We start from the raw sequence: 21,730 nt of genomic DNA, 5'->3' as shown, positions 1-21,730 counted from the left end.
AACCCAAATAATTAAAAGAAGCCCCCCCCCCGCGAACACACGCACACACAACACACAACACGAGTTGCTACGCGTGCCGCTGGGATGTACGCAGGTGAACGAACAGGCGCCGCTGGCAGGCAGAACACGTGCGCGGGGTACATACGTTCAGAGAGAAGTTTTTTTTTTGTCTTAACGCAAGAATTTTTAACGCAAGACTTGTTATAATTGAGCCCGCCGGGACGAGGCTTGTTCCCGCGGGTCCTATGAACCATCCGAACGCTTCCCGCGGCCAGCAGACTCGCCGGCCCTTTCAGCAGGAAGAGCGAGAATGTTGACTTCAGACGGGGGGGGGGGGGAGGGTCTGTGTGTGCGTGCGTGCGTGTGTGGAAAGTGTGTGGGGAGCTGGTGAGAGAGGAGGGGCGGGGGAGAGGGGAGGGGGTGAGGAGGCTTGGGGGAGGAGAGAGAGACAAAAATAAATAAATAAAATAAAAATAAAATAAAACTCCTTTTCCCTCCTTCCAAGATGTTCGAACGCCGATTTGACAGCTCCAATCAAGGCAGCTCCGCGGTGGCGAGTGCGGTGGCAGGCGGCGGTGGTGGTGGTGGTGGAGGAGGAGGAAAGGAGGGGAGGAGGAGAGGAGGAGAGAGGGGAGAGAGGGGAGGGGCGGCCACGGGGGGGTGACACGAGGCGTGTGCGCCTGCGCAAAGGTGTCCCTGCACTGACAATGCTCTTCCGAAGATAGCGTCGGCGGAATCTCAATCAAACCGACCTCTCCGTCGGCACGATGCGCTCCAAGGGACGGGCCCGCAAACTCGCCAAAAGTAAGTGCGCGGCGCGCTTTCCGAGTCGCTCGCAGACGACACTCACTTCACACTCACTCACCGTCGCCTCCTCCTCGTCGTCGTCTTCATTAGCGCGGCTGCGCTCCGCTCTTGACCAAAGAGAAAAAAAGTCGCAGGCTCTTCTACAGTTTGGCGTGTAAAACGTGCGCCCGGGGGCTACATACGGTGAAGTTGCTCGAGGACAAAACGCGGCTGCTGCACAGTGGCCGAGCAGTTCACGCCGGCACGCACTCGGCCAGCCCAGGCGGGCAAGAGACGCGCGCGCACCGCAGCAGCAGCAGCGGAGGCTTTGGGCTCCATGCCCTTGGCGTTGGGAGGGCGCTGCGCCGGTCTCGATCCGCAGCCAGAGCAGAGACCGCACGGCAGCGCTCACTCGAGGCGCTGCGACCAAGAGGGGAGAGAGAGAGAGGGGGGAGAAGAGAGACCGCGGCACGGCTCAGCACGACGTTCCCTCGCCGGCCGGGCTAGTCCGCCGAGGCGTCGCTTCGAAGTTGCTAAAGTTTACGAGGAAGCAGGGAAACTTTTTTTCCCTTCTTTCCACTGCACTCTCTCTCTCCCTGCTCCTGTGTTGCGTGCGTACGCGGCTCTGGGTCTCCAGCCTCCTCCTCGCCGCCGACGCCGCCGCTCGCTTCGCGTGTAGTGGGCGCTCTCGTACCGCTCACCGAGCGCGCGGGGAGAACGGGACCCCCCCCCTCCTCCTCCTCCTCCCCTGTCGGCCGCGCGTTCCACTCGCTGTGCGCGGTTCGCTCGTTCACGTTCACCTCGACTCGGGAGAGAGGTGGCTGGGGGGAGAGGTAGCAGCGCTGCCGTTAGGCCCTGGGGCCCGCTTCTACGCAGAGGCGGTGCGGCCACGGTTCAGGGGGCCCGGTCTAGCGGCGACGGGGAAAGGACGCAGGGGAGGTGGCCGCGAGCGGCGATTTTGTTGCGTGGCGAGGCGTCGTGATGGATCTGACGCCGCGCGTACTTCTCATGCGGTCTCTCCATCCTCGTTTGTTTGTTTGTATGCATGCATGACAAGTCACGGTAATGTTTTTGCCCGTGTCGTATAGTTGTAGGATCGTTGTTGTAGACACAGACAGTCAAGACATAACCGTAACAAAAAAACAACGCGTACACGCCGTGCTAACGTATAATTGGACGTGGTGGGAGTTGGGCAAGCTCCTACTTGGAGGTCGTGGTTTGAAATACATGCCGCGACTTCAACTTAGCGACGGCGTAGCAGCCGTGTTAGGAACTTTTTTTTAAGACGTGCAGATGCTCGCACCGGTTCGTAAAATAACTTCCCACGGGGAGCGAGAGAGAGAGAAAGAAACTGGCGTAGCCGAGGCGGTGTTCACTGGTTTGGTCGCTCGATGAATATAATTCTTATTGTTGTTGTTTGCAACGTTCCACTCCGTTGTCTGCGGCTTGGCGTGTCTCGAAAGCGTGCGATTTGCGTTCAGAGTTGACCGCAATCACCGCGGCTTCCAAGAACATCTTCTACGAGTACTGTAAACAAAAAAGCTAAATCCGTGCGTTAAATTGAGCGCTTGCAGACACACGCCGCGCATGCCGCTAATTTTAATTAAACCACCGCTGGCGGCACTTGTACGTATTTTGTCTGACACTCTTTGACACTCCGAAGAAGTAATTTCTACTTTTTCTGTTCTGTGTTGTGTGTTTATGTATTTGTTTGTTACACGGCCTACGAGAGTATTTCGCCGGTCACCGTTCCGGCTTAACTGCGCGGTTATTGCCGTGCACGATGCTATTAAGTTTATATTTAAGCTGCAATGATATAAAACATCGTGACTCACACATACAGCCTATCCTACCTCACCTTAACACGCTGTGTATTATTCGTCAGTAACAATGCGTGGCCTTTAAAATAAATGGTATATAAACGGGAGACGTTTCGGGCAATATCCCTTCTTCACAGCACACACGCACAGAGAGAGAAAGAGGATGGAGAGGTATTAGACTCTCTCTGGCGTCTATGTAGAGTCCCGAAAGAGTTGATCTACTTCTGTGCTCCGAAGAAAGGGCCATTGCTCGAAACGTCGCCCACTATACCCTCTCTTTTATTGAGGCCGCGGTGTTATCGACGCGTGTTTATTCGAGTTTGTTGCCGTGTATTATTCGCGCTCGTGAACCATTGGCATCGCAACAGCAGCGGTATCATCCAAATCATCTGCCTGCTTCATACGCACGCGTTGCCTACACGTTGTTCAGCGCTTATACGCGTGCGCGTGTTTGCGCGCGCGCCTGTGTATTCCATTACCGGCAACTATTAAACTCCGCGGGAACCGTCGTCACAATTTCAGTGAAATCAATAAAATGTAATTGCTCACGCGGACAAACGTCGGCGAGACGAGAGGTCGGCGATCGAACCGACTACACCGGGACTCTAAATGCGCGCGCGCACGAAATTCAAGGGGGAAGAGACATGAACGTCCGGCAATTGAGTTATATTATATAGTGCAACTGTCTGTAGAACTATTGTATGAGTAGTGACTGTAAAAATATATATATTTATACACGAGTGTAATGATATAACCAGAGTCGTTCAACAACGACACTCGATGATGCAAGCGTCATCACGCCACCCGCGATTGCTATGGTCCTCAGTGCACGGCCAATTGTCAATCCACTGCTGGATGAAAGTCCTGACGACGCACGCGCTCGTTATGGGCAATTCGTTTGTCCATACTTCACCGCGCCGGTTAAGCGCGGGCTCGCACAAGACGGGGTGGGTGGTGAGTTTCAGATGTCACCTCGATATCGATTTGATCGGGCCTCGAACTTAACGTGGAACCCGCGTTCTGAGTGCGCGGCTCCAACCACTTCGCCACCGCTCCACTCCTCCACCGTTATCGATCACCATCCATTACACCGCGAGTGCTAATTTAATTCCACCACGCAACTCGTATTCGCACGTGCCTTGTGATATAGTAGTTCACTTATGCGCGTGTCCATTGAAAAAGAAAAACACGACTTTAATATCTCCGTCTAAATCTGCGTTTGCATGTTGTCTCTTAGCGTGCCCGTGCGTGCGTGTGCACATACAGCATTATATTTATGATCTAGTACACTCAATGGGTGTCTCCCCTGTACATGTGCCACTGACACTGCACCCGAGTTAAGTTCCCGGCCACGGCGAACAATCGCTGGCGAGTGACAGCGTAGAACCCCTCCTGGGCCTTGCGCTCTCGTACGTGGACTCGGTGTTACGGGTAAAGTCGCAAGATGACTGATCACGTGCACACGCTCGCAGTGGGGAGACGAAGACACACACCCGTCTAACTCGGCCCTTAATAGGCGATCGCTAACAGTACTTGGCGAAACAGGGGGTGAGGACTGCAATCTTCTTGTCTGGTTGTATACGTCTGTAAACATGATGTGTAAGTGAGCATTGTATAAACGCGCGGGGGGGTGTGAGTGCTATTGTGGCACCTGCACGCAACGCAATCCGTAGCGCGTGTTTGTGTAGCTTTGATAAGCGGCTTCATAAAATTACCTGTGGAACGGCGCGAGCAAGTGAAACGACGAAACGATGCGAGCGGGTGGGTTATATTTATATTTTTTTAAATATATTTGTCCGTAGAATGCGGCTCCTAGCAGCTCGCGTTTGACGTTTAACAAGTGTTCTTTTAAGGGGCATTGTTCAAAGGCATGCGTGTATCTATGTGTGTGTGTGAGTCTGTGTGCGGCGCGTTAGTTCAGCAGCTGCGCTACGAACCCGGCTTTGACACGAGTTCGACTCTCGCTCACGGCCACCAACGCACCCGATTGTCTGAAGCGGTCATGGGGCCTCCCCCAGGTCGACACCGGCTGGTGCTCGGTGTGTAAACATCGCCAACGGGGGAGACAAAGGCGGCCGGGCGTGGTGTTGACCCCCCCCCCACCCCGCTCGTGTGCCGTGCCGGCCTTCATAGGTGCTACTCGCTAACAGCACTTGCCCCAACAGTCTGTTACAGGCCATACGGGGGATCTTTGTCTACATATGCGTATGTGCGTACGTGTGTTTGTATGTTTTAATATGTTTGTTTATATAGACACACACATATATACATTGTGGATAGTGGTAGCGTACAGCGGTTAGCGCGCTGCGCTACAATAACGAATCTGGCGACCCATTTTCGATTCCCGCTCACGGCCACCAACACACCCAGTGGCGATGATCTAGGCCGGTCCTGGGCCTCCCCCTAGGTCGACTCAGACTGAAATGAGTACCTGGTGCGGCGCGTAAACATCAGCACTGGGGAGACAAAGGCGGCCGGGCGCGGTGATGGCCATGCACCCTTTTCGTCTGCCGTATTGGCCCCTTACGTGCTCGCTGACAGCACTTGCCCCAACATTCTGTTCAAGGTTATATGGGGCAATCGTTGTCCTTTTGTCTTTGTATGTATCCGTGTGTTTGTATTTGTGTATCTGCATCTATGTGTATGTATCTGTCTTATGTACATGAATCTGTATGCACGTGTGCGTGCGTGTCTCGATGTATGTGTGTATGTCAAACGTGCAGTGCTTCGCGCACGGTGCTACGATCCCGGCGACCCGAGTTCGATTCCCGACAACAGCTAACATCATTGGCGAGTGATATCAGGACGCGTCCTGGCCCTCCCCTAGGTCAACTCGGCGTAAAATGAGACTCGAAGGGCGTTGTGCAAACTCTTAACACATTGGGGGGGGGGGGGCGGAAGACAAAGGCGACCGGGCGTGGTACTTACTACACACAACCCTGTCGGGTATCGTGTCGGCCCTTAATAGGTGCTCGCTGATAACGACGCTTACCCTGCCATATCAACATTATGTCACGGGGGGGGGGGGGTCTTTGTCTGTTGGTGCGTGATCGCGCGCGCGCATGTGTGTGTGTGTATAGATATACTTAGCCGCGTTTGTCGGTGAAGTTTAGCCACTAAATAGTAACTCTCACGCGTTATATATGCGGCGCCAGATCGTTGCCATTACCATACCGAACGTTGCTAGCAAATGGAAAACAGGTTGTACAATTTGTGTGTGTACGTATGTGCGTGTGTGTGTGCGTGCGCGCGCGCGCGCGCGCACGCACTTGCGCGTGCGTTTTGTGCTGTGATCGTAATGACTTTAGTCTGGCAGGCTTGCTATGGGTGGCTGGTAGAGTATTAGTGCTGTTCATTACTGGTAGCTAGAAGCACCACCACCACCCCCCTCCCCCGTTTTTTTTCTTTTTTTAAATAGCAGAACTCAGAACTCGGTCTTGCATTCAATTTCACTCATAGAAACTCTCACACTGGTATGTCATTAGCCTCAGATACGATCCCTCCAGAATCGGCACGCGTGTCTAGCAGCCGGTGCATTGGCCCATGGCACTGCATGAGCAGTAGCGTTGGGCGGTGCGGCTACCACCCACCTGAGTTGAATTCCCCGCCGATGCGTAGGTCAGTCTCGAGTGATATTGTTGTTACGAACCGGTGGGCAATTCGATTTACCAATCCGCACTGACCGGCGTGGTGAAGTATGGCAAAACTACACCCATCACCCGGCCACTCCGATTGTGGACACGGCGTGGGGAGACTTTATTAAGCAGTGGACTTCTAAATGGAATATAAACTATTAGACCGGTAATAGCCGCACGAGTGCTGTGTTTATTATGGAACAGACAACATTTATCAGTGGTGGAAGCTGCAGGTCATGTAATAGTGTGGTCGCATAAACTGTACATATTTTGAGTATAATCTTCGCAGGATCTGAACAATTTTTTACATGTACCCTATTAAAGACAAAGATCCCCCGTATAGCGTTAACATACTTTTTGGGGCAAGTGCTGTTAGCGAGTGGCACCGTTGATTTCCGCCACAGGTACACGACACACACTAACTAGTCCCACGCAAAGAAGGCGATCATTATCATCAAATCCACAACTTTTTTTTAATGAACAAATTTCAACCTCGCGCAAAGCACATCATCTCGGTTATAGATTGCGTTTGAGTCCGATGTGAATTATCCCGACATTAATTCGCGTCGACAATAGGCTCGTCAGCGGCACCTTTACACATTTTTGCAGGCGGCGTTCACGCGCTCGTGTTCATACGTTGGCCGCTGCGGACACGTTCGAAGTGGTTCGTCGTTATGCGATAGCAATCTTCAATGTATCTCGCGATCTTGAGCGGGCGTGCTAGCACAATACAAACAACAACAACCACCACCATCACCACCATCGGCCAAGAAGGTCTTCTGCGGACAAATGTTGATTGTTATTAGTTTGTGTTGACTATGCGTGGAGAGATGTGTTGCCTTTTTAGAAATAAAAATGATATAAAATAAGATTTATTTAAAATACAAAAATCCATTATTCCAAAAATGTGCACGATATTCGCCAGCCTTTCGTTGTTGTAGTAAAGGAACACGCAGTGGAATAAAATAGCAATGGTAGCAGTCGTAGCAGTCGTAGCAATAGTAGTAGTAGTAAACTCTAAACAAGGAAATAAATACGCCAACCATATTTTCCGCACCGTCAAAGTCTCACACCGCACTGTAGCAGCAGTAGCAGCAGCAGCAGTAGCAGCAGCAGTAACAGCAGTAGTAGCAGCAGTAGTAGCATTAGCAGCAGCAGCAGTGACAGCAGCAGTGACAGCAGCAGCAGTAGTAGCAGCAGTAGTAACATCAGTAGTAGTAGTAGCAGCAATAACAGCAGTAACAGTAGCAGCAGCAGTTGTAGCAGCAGTAGGAGCAGCAGTAGTAGCAGCAGCAGCAGTCTTAGCAGCAGTAACAGTAGTAGTAGCAGCAGTAGCAGTAACATCAGCAGCAGTAACAGCAGTAGTAACAGCAGTAGAAACAGCAGCAGCAGTCGTAGCAGCAGTAGGAGCAGCAGTAGCAGTAACAGCAGCAGTAGCAGTAACAGCAGCAGTAACAGCAGTAGTAACAGCAGCAGCAGTAGTAGCAGCAGTAGGAGCAGCAGTAGTAGTAGCAGTAGCAGCAGTAGCAGCAGCAGTAGGAGCAGTAGTAGTAGTAGCAGCAGTAACAGCAGTAGCAGCAGCAGCAGTCGTAGCAGCAGTAACAGTAGCAGCAGCAGTAGCAGTAACAGCAGCAGTAGTAGTAGCAGTAGTATCAGCAGCAGTAGTAGCGGCAGTAGGAGCAGCAGTAACAGCAGCAGCAGCTCGAATGCAACCTCATGAACTGGTTGCGTTAGCCAAGCGCAAACATCATCTCTGCTGCGTGCAACTCCAAGCAATGAAATTGCAGTCCTGAGTTGCCTGCGTGCGGTGATGACGATGATGATGGTGCCGATGTTCGTGAGAGTGAGTGAGTGTGTGGTTGCCGCCTTGCGCTTACAGAACCGCTCGTTAACCCCGCTACGGTTCATATATTTCATATGTGTGTATGTCATTGGCGAGTGGTATTTGAACCGATACTGGCACTACCATCTCGTCACTAGCCCCCCTCCACCACTTCACCAGCACCGCTCTAAACCAGCGTGGTCAAATATAGCCAAACTACAGGCGACCCTAACGACGACTGCGTGGAAGGATGTCTTCACCCAGCAGTGGAACGACAAAGCGGTGTCAACTATTGCAGATTTCGTCCCGACGAGCGGTTGCGACTTTGAACGTAATCGTTCGCGCAAGAAAGAGACAATTTTTTTCTCCTTTCGTTTCTTCATCTTCTTGTTCTTCAATCTTCGGGGCGCTCTTGGAGCAACGAGTTTGCCACCAACGACCACCGCCGGCGAGAGAGCCGAGGAAGGGCGAGAGGGAGTGTCACGAACGCCGTTTGCTGCCCCCAGCCGCGCGCTTTATTCCAAGTGCATTAAGCCTCATTATCGGGCGCGTCGCCCTATAGAAAGAACCAGAAGCGGGGTGGAAACTCGATATTGCAATTAGGAATACAGTACAGAGGGGGTAGGGGAGGGCGGGGGGGGAGGTGGCGGTGGTTGTGGTGGTCGTGGTTTGCAATGTTATTTCAACCCGACTGCCGTTTGCTTTCTATCGCCGCTACGGACGCAACCGCCCAGCCAAACATCGCCAAGCGCCCTCCCCCCCCTTCCTCCCCATCCGCTGCGCCACACACCTCTTCACGGTTCGACCTAATCATTGCCACCGCGACAAGTCCTCCCCCTTTCATGGATCAAATGACACAATAGCGACGGCGGGAGGGGGGGGGTCTCAACACCCCCCCACACACACACGTACGGACAAATCACGTGGAATGCGCACGATGTCGGAAGATAAGCTGATTTTTAAACGTGGTTAGTACTTGGTCCAGGAATACAGCCGATCGAGGCTTGGAACGTCAGGCAGTCTTACGACGATGGCAGTGAGGCCACGTGTTCTTGAATCCATCTGTGCGGAGCCCTTCAGCGTCACCTCATTCGTCAGGGTGGGTGGGGGGGGGTTGTGTCCGGGCACCCCCCCCCCAGATTTCCTCCCACACGAGGCCGAGCTCTTATCGATGGCAGTGGCCGACAGAGAGTATTGAGACTCGGCGAGGTATTCCTGGCTAAATAAAGGGCATCACTTGTATTGTTGTTGTTATTATTATGAGAGGGTCAGTGAACGTGTCTCAAGAGTATGAAGGGAGCGTCAGGGTTCCATGTGAGGCTGGGTGACCCCTCGATTCCTAGTCTCGTCTCACGCCCTACATTTATTCACTTATCATTCACACTCACACACTGCTTCCTCGCCTTTTAACACACACACATATACATGTCGATACATATGTACGCACGTCAATACACATGGATATTTAAGTATCCGTGCGTGTGTGTAGAGCATGCGTTTTCAAAACGATGTCCGCACTTTGGCTCAAAATACAGGACGGCCAACTCTGACCCACGGCGTGAACTCTCCGATCACGAACGCGAATTTCACGCCGTGGGGCGCACGAGGAAGACATTCGTGACAGCTCAGGCACATCACGTACACAACAACATGACCATCAATAATCACGATCGCGATGCTGATGATTGCCTTTTTTGTGTTACCCCCAGGAGATGCCTCGCTAATTCTCAAGGCACTCTTACCGGAGCGTCCTGCCGCATTGGGATATTTGGTCGATTCCACTCGCAGGGGTGTTCTTTTTTGGTTGATTTCGTGTGGCAGGAAAATTCAGGGCACCGGCACGAAAGCCAACTATCGCTCATGAGTGAGGGGAGTAGCACTCACCAGCTTCAATAATCACCCGTTGCTGAACTATCATCTCCTAGCCACTGGGCAGTGTGTAAGCGTGCATTACCTGCCGTGGCATGTGTGCCTACAATATAACGCGTTTGTATTGTCGCGTGCTTTTTAAAAATTAGTTTTGCGTGGTTAGTTCACCACGGGGTATGGTTCGCGAGTCTAGTGACCGTAGCAGGGTGCTTGAAAGAGTATTTGCTGGTAGAAGCGATAGCCTTGCTCTGGCACTCGCTTCTGCGTGGATGTACCTACCCGATTTTCCGGATTATAGGACGCACTTTTCCTGCCCCGTTGATTTTAAAAGCAAAACTTGAGCGTGCGTCTTAAGATCCGGTGGGCGTTCGGCTGCGCTTGCGTTTGTGCGCGCTTTAGATGTATGTGGGGAGCGGTGTTGCGGTGGTTAGCGCGCTGCTCTTTGAACCCAGCGACACGAGTTTTGATTCAGGCTCACGGCCAACGCCAGCAACGAACATCTGAATCAGTCCTGGGCCTCTGCGAGGTCGACTTGTCCTCAAATGAGTACCTGATGCGGTGTGTAATCATTAGCCACTCGGGAGACAAAGGCGGACGGGCGTGGTGCTGGCCACCCACCCCCTCGTGTGCCGTGCCGGCTTTCATAGGTGCTCGCTAACAACACCTGCCCCTACAGTCGCTTACGGCTCTACGGGGGATCTTATAATTATTTATTGACACCGGGAACACGTTTAAGGTGCTTCTTACTTTCCGGAGCGTCTTATAATCCAGAGACTACGGCAACCCTAACGTATTATATTGTTTAATAAATGTTCTTTCTACGTGACTTTACCGAAAGAAACAAAGAGTAACCCTAGCCCGTCAAGACTAAAACCGTGCACCTCTTTAACCCCGGTTAAGTTCGTGGGGACATTACCGGTGGGCTATTATTAATGTAAAACATCACTTTAATGCGTTTTTATCGAGCACACCAATTCCATATCCTCGTCTGAACGTTACGCCCGAGTTGCAGGCGCTTGTTCTGCACGTTACATTTCAGCTTACGGCTCATTGTTAACGTACATAGAGGAGCGCTACGCGAGATTGCTGAACGCTAACCCTTATCAATAGACCGCAGTTTTCACGTCCCTATCGCGGGATATAATAGCCGTATCTCGAAGTCGAACCGTGAACTCGATGTAAACGGCCTATCGTCCGGTGCGCGAGTCAATGCGTTACCCGCCGGAGTTATGTCCCTATCGCCAATGAATATATCATTGTTGATATACGCAATCACACGTCCAACAATTGTAACAAGAGTGGGCGATGCGTAGTCGTTTGCCATTCCACCGTTTGACGAAAGGGGTTTCCCCCTTCACGCCACGGGGAGTGTGCTGACCATACTTCATCGCGTTGGTCAGTGCGGGTTTGTAACAACACCAACAACAAACAAACAAAGGGGGTTGGGCACCCCGGGGATCTGCTCACCGACTGATGTTCACCGTGACAGAGAGATTCCAGCAACTCGGATTGACACGCTTGACAGTAGTGCGCTAACCGCAGCGCCACCACTCATGTCCCCCCCCCCCCCCCCCACCGGTAAATTACGATAATCGTAATCGTACATTGTTGTTGACGGAAGCCGCGCGCGTTCGGTGAAGTCTGTCGGTGAAAAAGTGACGTGGATTATTTTTCATACGCAATAATAATAATAAAAAAACGTCAAAATTTCATTTTATTTGCGAAGTAAGCGCGAGAATTAACGATGTCACTATTTAATAACACTGTCGCTCGGAGATTTAGTTGTCGATAATCGAACACTGTCGCTCGGATGTAATAGTAAAAAAAAAAAGAAATGGACAAAATTGCTCGTATAAAACAACCTTTAGGTAAACACCTTGTTAAACGCAGTGAATTCAGATCGCTGCGGTCATAGGGACAGAGACTTCACGCACGCGACCACAGTGGCAAGACACCCGGCAAGATGGACATTCAAAGTGCACCACGCGTGGTGGCTGTTTGATGGTGATGGTGGTGATGGCTGTCGTGGTTATTGTCACGGTGTTGGGAGCGGTAGTGTAGTGGTTAGTGCGGTGGACGCTACGAACCAGGCGAACACTAGTTCGATTCCCGCTCGAGGCCAACACCGGTGACGATTATCTGAACCGGTCATGGCTCTCCCATAGGTCGACTCAGCCGTAAATTAGTATCTGGGGAGACAAAGGCGGCCGGGCGTGGTGTTGTTCACCCACCCACTCGTGTGCCGTGTCGGCCTTTCTTCATGGGTGCTCGCTAACAGCACTTGCCCCAACAGTTTGTGAGAGGCTACATGGGGGACCTTTGTCTGTGTGCTGTTGCTGCTACTCGCTACTAACAGCACTTGCCCCAGCAGTCTGCTCAAGCTACACGGGGGATCTTTGTCTTTGATGGTCGTGGTGGTAGTGGGTGGAGAGTGGAGTGGAGTTGGGGCTGGTTTGTAGGGTGGTGGTGGGGGGGCGAGACTTCTGCGTTCGCCGGATTGGTGGCGTTTAGAAGTAATTAATGGCCTAATTAGCCGCAAATTGACGTTCCGATAATGCGTATTCAATACCTAATTAGCCTGCATCAATGAGCACTGTCGCCTAAATCAATAGCGCGGAAGCCTTAAACAATGCGCGCCGTTATTTAAATGCGGCGGCGACGGCTGCTGCTGCTGCTGCTGCGGCTGCTGCTGCTGCTGCGGCTGCTGCTGCTGCTGCGGCTGCTGCTGCTGATGCTGCGGCTGCTGCTGCTGCTGCGGCTGCTGCTGCGGCTGCTGCTGCTGCTGCGGCTGCTGCTGCTGCTGCTGGGAGAGAAATGTTCGCGGTGGTCGCTTTCACCTCCTCCACGTCGATGTTTGCGAATTCTGCAAATTTGCGAGCGTCGCTAATTTTTTTTGTTTGCGCAAAAAATCTTCTTTGCACAATCCACACCCACGCCCCGCCTCCCACCCCTCAACGCCCTCCCCTCCCCCCGTCGTGTTAATTGTCTGGTATATTGTGGACTAAAATGTAATTCGACGCGGAGTCGTCATTAGCAGTCAGCCGTGGTTTGTCCACTGGCGGATGAAGGCCTCCTCAACGCGCCGTTTGGCCATCGCTGAGGTTGTCCAGTGAGACGCGACTGCCACTAACTCGTCTCATCGTGCTAACAGCACCTCCGATTTGCACGGTCGGCCTACTAGGTACGGTGCGAATGAAGTTCAACACATATACATTCATGCGAGCCTAATGGTAGTTCTGCTGGAAGGTCTTAGTCGACTGAAATGTCGCACACGTATCAATCTCGATGGGTGTAAATTGTAACGATAAATGGTTGTAAATACGACACTTTACACACGCACACACGCATTAGTGTTGAATCAGTGCGTTCAACTAGATGAATGCAAATACCGCATACATTCTGTTCGGAATTGGCCCTCTCGAATGAAAAGAATAAATAGAAGACTTGGAGATCGTGATTGCTTTCACCACGCGGGCAGTGTCGTCCTCTATGCAAGCCCTGCATTGCTCTGTCTCGTGATAAAACGCTTAAAATAGCTTTACCTCCCGGTTGAGTTTGACGCTGAAGCCGAAAGAAAGTGCGCCTTGAACACGTCTCCCGTACGCACGGTGTGTGCACGTGTGTGTGTCTTTGCACTTGCCACAAAGTCTGTTCAGGCTATACCGGGGGTCTTTGTCTTTAGTGCTGCCCCCCCCCATGTGCCTTCACAGGCGCTCCTCGCTAACAGAACGTGCTCCGACAATCTTTTGAAGGCTATACGGGGGATCTTTGTGTCTGCACGTGTCTGCATGTGTGTCGTGTCAAGTAGTCGTTTAATGGTTAGAGCGATGCACTATGATTTTAAATCCAGCGCACGAACCAATAACGGGGGCTCGAATATTTGAACCGGTCCTGGGCACCCTCTAGGTCTACTCAGCCTTAAACAAACACCTCGTGGGGTGTGTGTGAACATCAGCATTGGGGAGATAAAGGTGGCCGTGCAGGGAGCTGCCTGCCGACCCTTCGTGTGCCGTTCCGGCCTTCATAGGTGTGACGCGCTAACAACACTTGCCCCAACAAACTGTTCAAGGCTATGCAGGGTGATCTTTGTCTTTGCATGAGTACATTTGCGTGAGTCACACGCAGTTTGCTACCTGTGTCCCATACCCTTTGCGTGGATGATGGTTGGAAATTACAAAACAGCCTTGCGGGTAGTATGAATAACACAAACAATGTACAGAGCTTTGTCAATCTACGGCATATTACGTCGGCCGTGCGGGGAAGGAGTGGGGGGTGTGTTTGTTTGACCATACTTCACCACGCCGGTCAGTGCGGGTAAGTGAAGCGGAAGGGCACCACGATCGATCGGTTCAGACATCACTCGCCACTGACGTTAGCCGTCGCCGGGGTTTCGAACCGAGGTGGGCGAGGGAACGTGGCGGACGAGCGCAAAGCCGCACACTCCGAGTAGCCAGCTCTGCCCCAGAATGCGTTGCGACGCGGCGCGTTAACGATGGACTCTGTACCCCGCGCGTGAACATCGACTCCTTTGTGCGTAATAGAGTTTAAAAATGCACGCTCCCAGTGGCGTTATTGACCGGGCCCACTGGTGGGACGCGTGCAAGCCCCATTCTGCCTCTCGCCAGCTCAGCCCAGAGTCTTCCTCTCCCCCCCTGCCCCAACCTCACTCCTCTTCCCCCCCCCCCACTTTTCCCCTCCGCCCCCCAAAGAACTCTTCAACCTCAACCAACACAAAGCCCACCCTCTTAATTAGCGGCGGTACACCCCTACCCGCCAGCCCCCCGCCCCTCCGCCCCCCTCCACGCCTCCCTCCCTCCCACCTCCACTCTCCCAGCAGCAGCAGCAGCAACTTCTGCCGTCCCCAATCTCTTCTGTGAGCCCTCCTCCCTCCCCCCGTGAGCGTCTCAATCTCTCGCTATCCACCCTCTCCCCCCCCCCCCCTCGTGTCTCCTGTGTCGCGTAGGCGACGTCTCGACGCGTGCGACAATCGGTCTCCCAAGTGTGTTGCTGCTGCCGGTCGCTGCTTTGGCCGGGTGTGCCCCCCCTTCCCCCCCACATCCCATCCGCCCCCCAACGCGACATTGCAATGGGGAGATCTGACGAGGTTGGGGGGGGGGGCCGCATTGGACACCAGATCTTGGGAGTGCTGGAGCTGAGCATTGGATGAGTGACTCACGAAGCTCACCGGGTGGTGTTGGCTTGGGCTGTGAGGGTGGCCAGCAGGTGGCGCCACAGCCGTGGATTGTTAAATCCAACCGTGCGGAAGCGAGGCAACATTACCCCATACTCGTAATGCGAAACTCAAAACTCTCATCCGTTAACGCAATGGGCCAACCATCCTGCGTGTAGCAGGACCCCTCTTGTCAAAGAGCATTGAGACTCAGTAAGACTTTCCTCGTTGTTATTATAATTATATTAATCCGTCTGTATGCATTGATTGATATAATACTAATTAGACACCGTGCGTGATGCCTTGATTGGAACCTTGCACGAAGGCAACTTCTCAACGTAACGTGTGCACCATGCGTTTCGCACCTCCGACTAGCACGGTTGGCTGCGTACGGTGCGAAGGAAGTTCAACGTGCAGTGCGATACATGCACGGGTTTGTTCATCGCTAGTCCGTGTACGGGGTGGATGGAGGGCGGAGCGGGCGCTGAGATGTTCAAAGGCGGCGTGGGTCTTCGCAGACTCGTGCGTGTTTAAAGAAAAATCACACACACAGAGATACACAGCACACCCCCCTCCACACTTTGTTAAAATCCACTGCTGAATGTCAGACCTGCCGTACCGTACCCGCACCTTCGTTATCACGACGGGCGCTGTTTGTCCATACTTCACCACGTCGGTCAATGGTGGGGGGGGGGAGGGGGCAGGTGTGGTGGGGTGTGGTGGTGGTGGGTGCGGAAGAAGCGGTAAAGATATTCGCAACCGCTGTTTTTATTTTCTAACCGATGGTTGCCCGTGCCCGGGTATGGAACGACGAGGGGGATAGCCCCGGGTATCAAAGCGTGGGCTGCCCTAATCGCCCCAACCCCGAAGAGCACCGCCGATGCGGTAAGCACGGCGCACACAACTCGGCGATGGACATCTGTTCACTTAAATTTCGATTTAAAGCTTTCGTGACTGCAGGGATTCATTTTCTTGGTTGTTTCGGTAAAGTCACGTAGAAGGGAAGTTATAAAGTAATAAAAATAAAACATAATAAAATCAAATAATTTTCACGACGTTTCGACTACAACGCAAGCAGCCGTCTTCAGGTGAAGAATGAGACACTGCCAAGCTAGGAGCTTATATATAAGCTGAGTTGGAGGTGGAAGAAGAAGAGAGCCTTAATATGCACATTATTTTGTTAAGTCTCTCTTCTTCTTCCACCTCCAACCCAGCTTATATATAAGCTCCTAGCTTGGCAGTGTCTCATTCTTCACCTGAAGACGGCTGCTTGCGTTGTAGCCGAAACGTCGTGAGAATTATTTGATTTTATTATGTTTTATTTTTATTATTTATCTGTTCACTTGTGCTGTGATGCACGGCACGCTTGAGACTTGGGCGAGGCTCTGCTTGTCGGAGAAACGTCGCACTTCGGATTGTTAAACGTCGTGGCCGTTTGCTCGCCGACACACGAGCGGTGGTGCTGTACTCGTGACGAATTGACCGCGTTCTGGTTAACGGCACAAAGCCGTGCTCAGTGGATGTGTCGGGTGGTGGCGGGTTTAACGACACACATTTATATGCACGCGATCTAACCCAACACAAAAAAACCTGTTTGTAGTAACTATTCGTAGTAACTTTACCTGAACCTGATTTACGTTCATATCGCTCTCGAATAATAAACGTGTCTTCCCTATTAGCGGTAAAACCTTGTCTTTTGTTGTTGTTGTTATTATATTTATCCACATTGCCCACGATATTGGAGTCGCGTTGACGCGCTATTTTGTGCACTGCGTCACGAACACGGCGGCCCTGAGTTCGATTCCCGTCCACGGCTAACAACCGTGGCGAGCGATATCTGGAACCGGTCCTGTGGTGGTCAACTCACCATAACCAATGTGGTGAAGTATGGCCAAACAGGCTCCCCCCACTCCGCTTACCCTCCGCGATCGACACAGCTTATGACGACCTTCACCCAGCGGTGTGTTGCCAAGTCCGTACATTACTATCGTTTCATGTTATCACAAGGTCATTACGTCTCGTTATTGAAATTGTTGGTAAACATCTCGGCTATCATGCGAACGCACGGACGATTATCATGTATTCGTAGAGCAACTTAAATATACTGTTGTATAGAGCTACATCTCAACTCCCCTGTTGATAACAACAGCATTAAATTTCGATTTAAAGCTTTCGTGACTGCAGGGATTCATCTTCTTGGTTCTTTCGGTAAAGTTACGTAGAAGGGAAATAATAAAATAATAAAAATAAAACATAATAAAATAATTCTCACGACGTTTCGGCTGCAACGCAAGCAGCCGTCCTCAGGTGAAGACAGCGTCTCGCCGACAGACACACCACAGCGTCTCCCCCACAGACCTGGTCTTCACCTGAGGACGGCTGCTTGCGTTGTGGCCGAAACGTCGTGAGAATTATTTTATTATGTTTTATCTTTATTATTGTATTATTTCCCTTCTACGTGACTTTAACAACAGCATTGTTGGCTTGTGCGGGTATCGAACCGGTGCGATCCATCTCAGCGGCAAGCGCGCACAACTGAACTGAATCGTAACAGAGCTGATGGGTGAGCGTTGAGCCTGTGCGGGAGATTCGTTTTCGCGGCGATCATTGCTATTAATCTCCTCCTGCCGATTCAGAACCGCTCCGTCGCTATGGCACTACTGAAATCTTGGCCCGGTGATGCCTCTGTGGACGTGGCCTGGGGCACGCGGGTGGTGCAGTGTGCACGGCGACAGCGTGGGGGGTGTCGAGAAGGTGCCATCACCCTGGGCTTGCCAGGGAGAAGGCGGCAGAGGGAAAATAAAAAAATAACCCGTAAAAACAAAGTTTTTCACTATAAATCCTTTATATGCGTGGCGGCTAGTGTCCTCTCGTCCTCTGGCTTGAGATGGCTGCCACCTATGGGTCAGATGATTGCTTACCATCATTAAGCAATTGGTAATTAATATAAATTTTTTGTCCCTAAAAAGTGTACAATTTTGGAAAAAAAAATTCACGAAAATTAATTGTCACGCACAACGAGTCAGCTCGATTGGATCACGGGAAGTGGGTAAAAAAACGACCGGAAGATTTGCACGGTCGTAAGCGCGCAAGCAAGCAAGCAAGTGAACTTAATATAAATGATTTAAAAAGTCGACTCCACCCAGTTCCATCTTGTACGTGATGAGAGTTGTCCGTAGTCACCCTCGCGCCGCAACGCGTGGGTTTTCTCCGGGACGTGGCAGTTCCCCTCCCACATGCAAACGTGCCCATTGATTGGCCGCTAACAGCCTTGGCGCGTCGAGGACGCCAGATCTCGGGCAACTCGTTGGCAACCGGCTCACCGCGTGGCTCGCAAGCTCGCCTGGGATTCCTCCTCGCGTACCCCCCTGAGTCGTTCCGTCTCCTTTGAGTGCGAGCTAAATTAATTATGTGCGGCGGCGGAGACTTGAAATTTGACATTATTTTGAGCATTGTGTACTTCTGTTGTGACTGAAGAACTGTGTAGTGGAGGTAGCGGGGGTGGGGGGCGTGCATTGGCTGTGGTCACAAAAGGGCCGTGGGTCTCTAGCCGGGTTTTGAAAGTTGAGGGGCTGCTGATTAGGGCAGACATGACGTGAGAGCTTTTGCGAGAAACGACACGAATCAAACTCGCGCTGAAATAATTATGGAAAGTTGGTCGGAGGGGTGTCGCTGCGGTTTAGCGCACTGTGCTTAATCTATAAACACGCCCATCTGAGTTAGATTGCAGGCCACGGCGAGTGATAATCTGAACCGGCATTGGGCCTCTCCCGTCGCCGACCCACACTGACCAACGTGATCAAGTGCGGTCAAACAAATTCCCATGACGAGTCTTCGTCCCGTCGTGAGTCGATGAAGGCCTGGCTGTGCACAACGAACACAATAGTTGCGTGCGATTTTTCCTACTGGGAAATAACTCTACCGCCGGCTTTTTGTCAGCTCTATCGTCATACTCCATCTATGGGAACGCAGCTTGTCGAAATTCTGGGTTCGTATTTGAATGCGGCGCACTTTGAGTGGGATACAGATGTACGCTCGCGTCTGTTTAGGTTTCAAAAGCGATTACCGTATTCTACAGATTATAAGACGCTCCGGAAAAGAAGACGCACCCCAAACTTGTGCCCGGTGCATCTGAAGTGATACAGATCGAGTCCCAAGCCACCAACACACACACACCTGTCGGATTATAAGACGCACCACCAACTTTTGTTCAAAAATACAGAGAGGAAAAACAGCATTATTGTCGGGGAGAATACGGTAATTGTTTGGGACTTGGATATCAACATTTGATTCCAGAAATCGTTTTAAATCTTTACAGGAGAAAACGTCGCTCTTGTTTTACGAACACGTGGATGTACTTATTGATGCGAATCTGCTAATGAAGTTAAGCAGGACATTTGAACGTTCGACGCTTGTATGTTGCTTGGGGAGTGCTGCGCATATATTCTGGCTTCCACGCGTTTTTAAAATGACTCGATAGGGAAAGGGCCAAACATCCTAAGGCAGAACCCTCTCGAGAAATGAGTCTTGAGACTCACCGAGGCTGTGATGGGTTCATAAAGGGGGCTGTTGTTACGTTTCGGGTCGATGTTATCTGCAAGGGTACAGCATGCAACATACTTGGCCATCAACATCATCACGACTTAATTAAGGTTTGATATGCGGCATAGTTTAACGCAATGGGCAATGCAGCAACATCCATTGTTGTACCGTACTTTTATGCTGCCGCGTCTGTCACCCACCACCTTGAACCACCGGCACTCACCAGCGTAATGATACATGGTTACATTACAGTCAGCATTATTGTAATGAATTCAAAACAATATACATATGATTTGTATCATCTACTCGCAAAGTTCATCATAGTTGCCACTGTGATCGTCCGAAGGATATTATTAGTAAGCGATGCTTATCCGATCAGCAGACTAACTATGCATCATTCTTAACAAATACCACACCGCACACCACTTACAGCCATGGACGGGTATTTAGGTGACGCACGCGTGTTCTCGAACCCGTTACGATGCACCTCTCGACATTTTCCGAGTCGTAGGGGTCCCTGGGTAGGCAGCACCTGACTCTAAAGTCGCTACAGCCATAGAGAAAGATGTTTACCGGACGTGGTGTATCGGGGTGCGGAAACACACGCGCAGAAAATGTATATTTTTTAAATATTCGGGTCGCCGTTCAAGACGAGAATGTGGCACGTAACTTCCGTGCAAGTAAGTGGTCTTAACGCAGCCGTAGAAGTGAAGGGCATAGTGGACGCGGGCACGCCGCGGTCAAGACGACGTGTTAGAGAGCCGACTGCAATGAATACCAGAGCTCACAAACACCGCCGTTCGCAGCGCGGGCACGTTCGGCACCGCGCCGCGTGTCATTTAAGATTTTTAAGGGACCGGCCTCATCGACAGGGGCTCTCCGGCGCTTGGAGTAAGCGCGCTCACCGCGCGTGCGTTGAGAGCGTTAACGCGATGACGTTTCCAATCGGTAGCATCTGCATCTCAAGTCGCCGTGGAGGGGAGGGGGGACCGGTACAGCAATGATCATAATAATCATAGTACATTACACATCCCGTTTTCGTTTCTCCGCTGGGTGACGATCGCCCCGGGAGGGGGTGTGGATGATGTGACCATACTTCCCCAACGCTGTGTCAGAACGGGATGGTCAGGGGGTGGGGGGGGGGGCAGGCGGGCGGACCGGTGCTGGTGATCAGGAAGCGGTTCAAGATATCGACATCCGTTGGCCTGGAGTCGAACTCGAGTCTTCCAGAGACGCGTAATTTTAAAGATGAAATTGGAGACACCGCGCGGGTGTACGGCAATTCATTAATTGACACTTGTATTAACATCTGGAAGTCACGTATCCATGTGTTGTTATGGCATCAAATTAAGATCTGTGTTTGTGTGTGTATAGGTTTTCATAGCGGATCAATTGAATAAGTGCTCTTCAACACCATGTTTAGTAAACATCGGGCGCGTGCAGGTTGTAACACAAACGACGTTATTCGCATTTGACCCCGATAACGATTGGGTAAATGCGCAAATACCGACGGTAATAATGCGGCGTGGAGTTTAGTTTTTCTTCTTCTATTGATCATTCTCAATCAGCTGCTGGTTTTAACTCGCCCCTAATGTTATCCGTGGCCGGGAGCCTAACTCAGGATTGCAGGTCCATGCTCGCAGCTTATTGCGCTAACCACTGCGCCAGCGTTGCAACCCCATGCACAGGTGATTGACAGGCGAATAATGGGATGGGATGCAATTTTATTTTCATCGCCGCAAAACCACGGCGGCTGTGTTACAGGGGGAGGGCTGCCTGAACGAGCCGGGGTGAGAGGGACATTTACGTCAATCCTACTACTCCTGTCATACACAGCCTCTCTCCTATCACTATACCAATGGTTTATCGATGACAGAAAATAGGCTTTGGAGACATTGCATGCTTAGAATTAACACCACTGAGATACGCAAAGCGGAACACACGGATTGGGGTAATGGCAATGAGTCTAAATGTTGTGTGGGCTTAGACAGAACTAAAACTAAACAATGTTTTATTTATTTTAACAGGTAAGGTCCACTGAGCTACGTAACTTTATTTCAGAAGCGACCTGGCCACAATTGATAGC

At 51.5% G+C, this 21,730-nt stretch overlaps 1 protein-coding gene across 4 annotated transcripts in view; it reads left to right on the top strand.

The window, feature by feature from the left end:
• The first annotated feature begins 640 nt into the window (after nucleotides 1–640).
• LOC133351108 (histone-lysine N-methyltransferase MECOM-like) overlaps nucleotides 641–21,730 on the top strand; it is a 323,295-nt gene continuing 302,205 nt past the window's right edge. For all 4 annotated transcript variants that reach the window (XM_061566060.1, XM_061566058.1, XM_061566059.1 and 1 more), the window contains exon 1: nucleotides 641–804. In XM_061566060.1, the coding sequence (XP_061422044.1) occupies nucleotides 768–804 (37 nt within the window). In that variant the 5' untranslated portion in view covers nucleotides 641–767. The remainder of the gene's footprint in view (nucleotides 805–21,730) is intronic.

Source organism: Lethenteron reissneri, chromosome 36 (genome assembly GCF_015708825.2).
Source record: "Lethenteron reissneri isolate LAM-NWPU_2019-01 chromosome 36, ASM1570882v1, whole genome shotgun sequence".
NCBI classification, from domain to species: domain Eukaryota; kingdom Metazoa; phylum Chordata; class Hyperoartia; order Petromyzontiformes; family Petromyzontidae; genus Lethenteron; species Lethenteron reissneri.
Note: the sequence above shows the minus strand (reverse complement) of the source record. Positions and strands in the feature narration are given on the sequence as shown.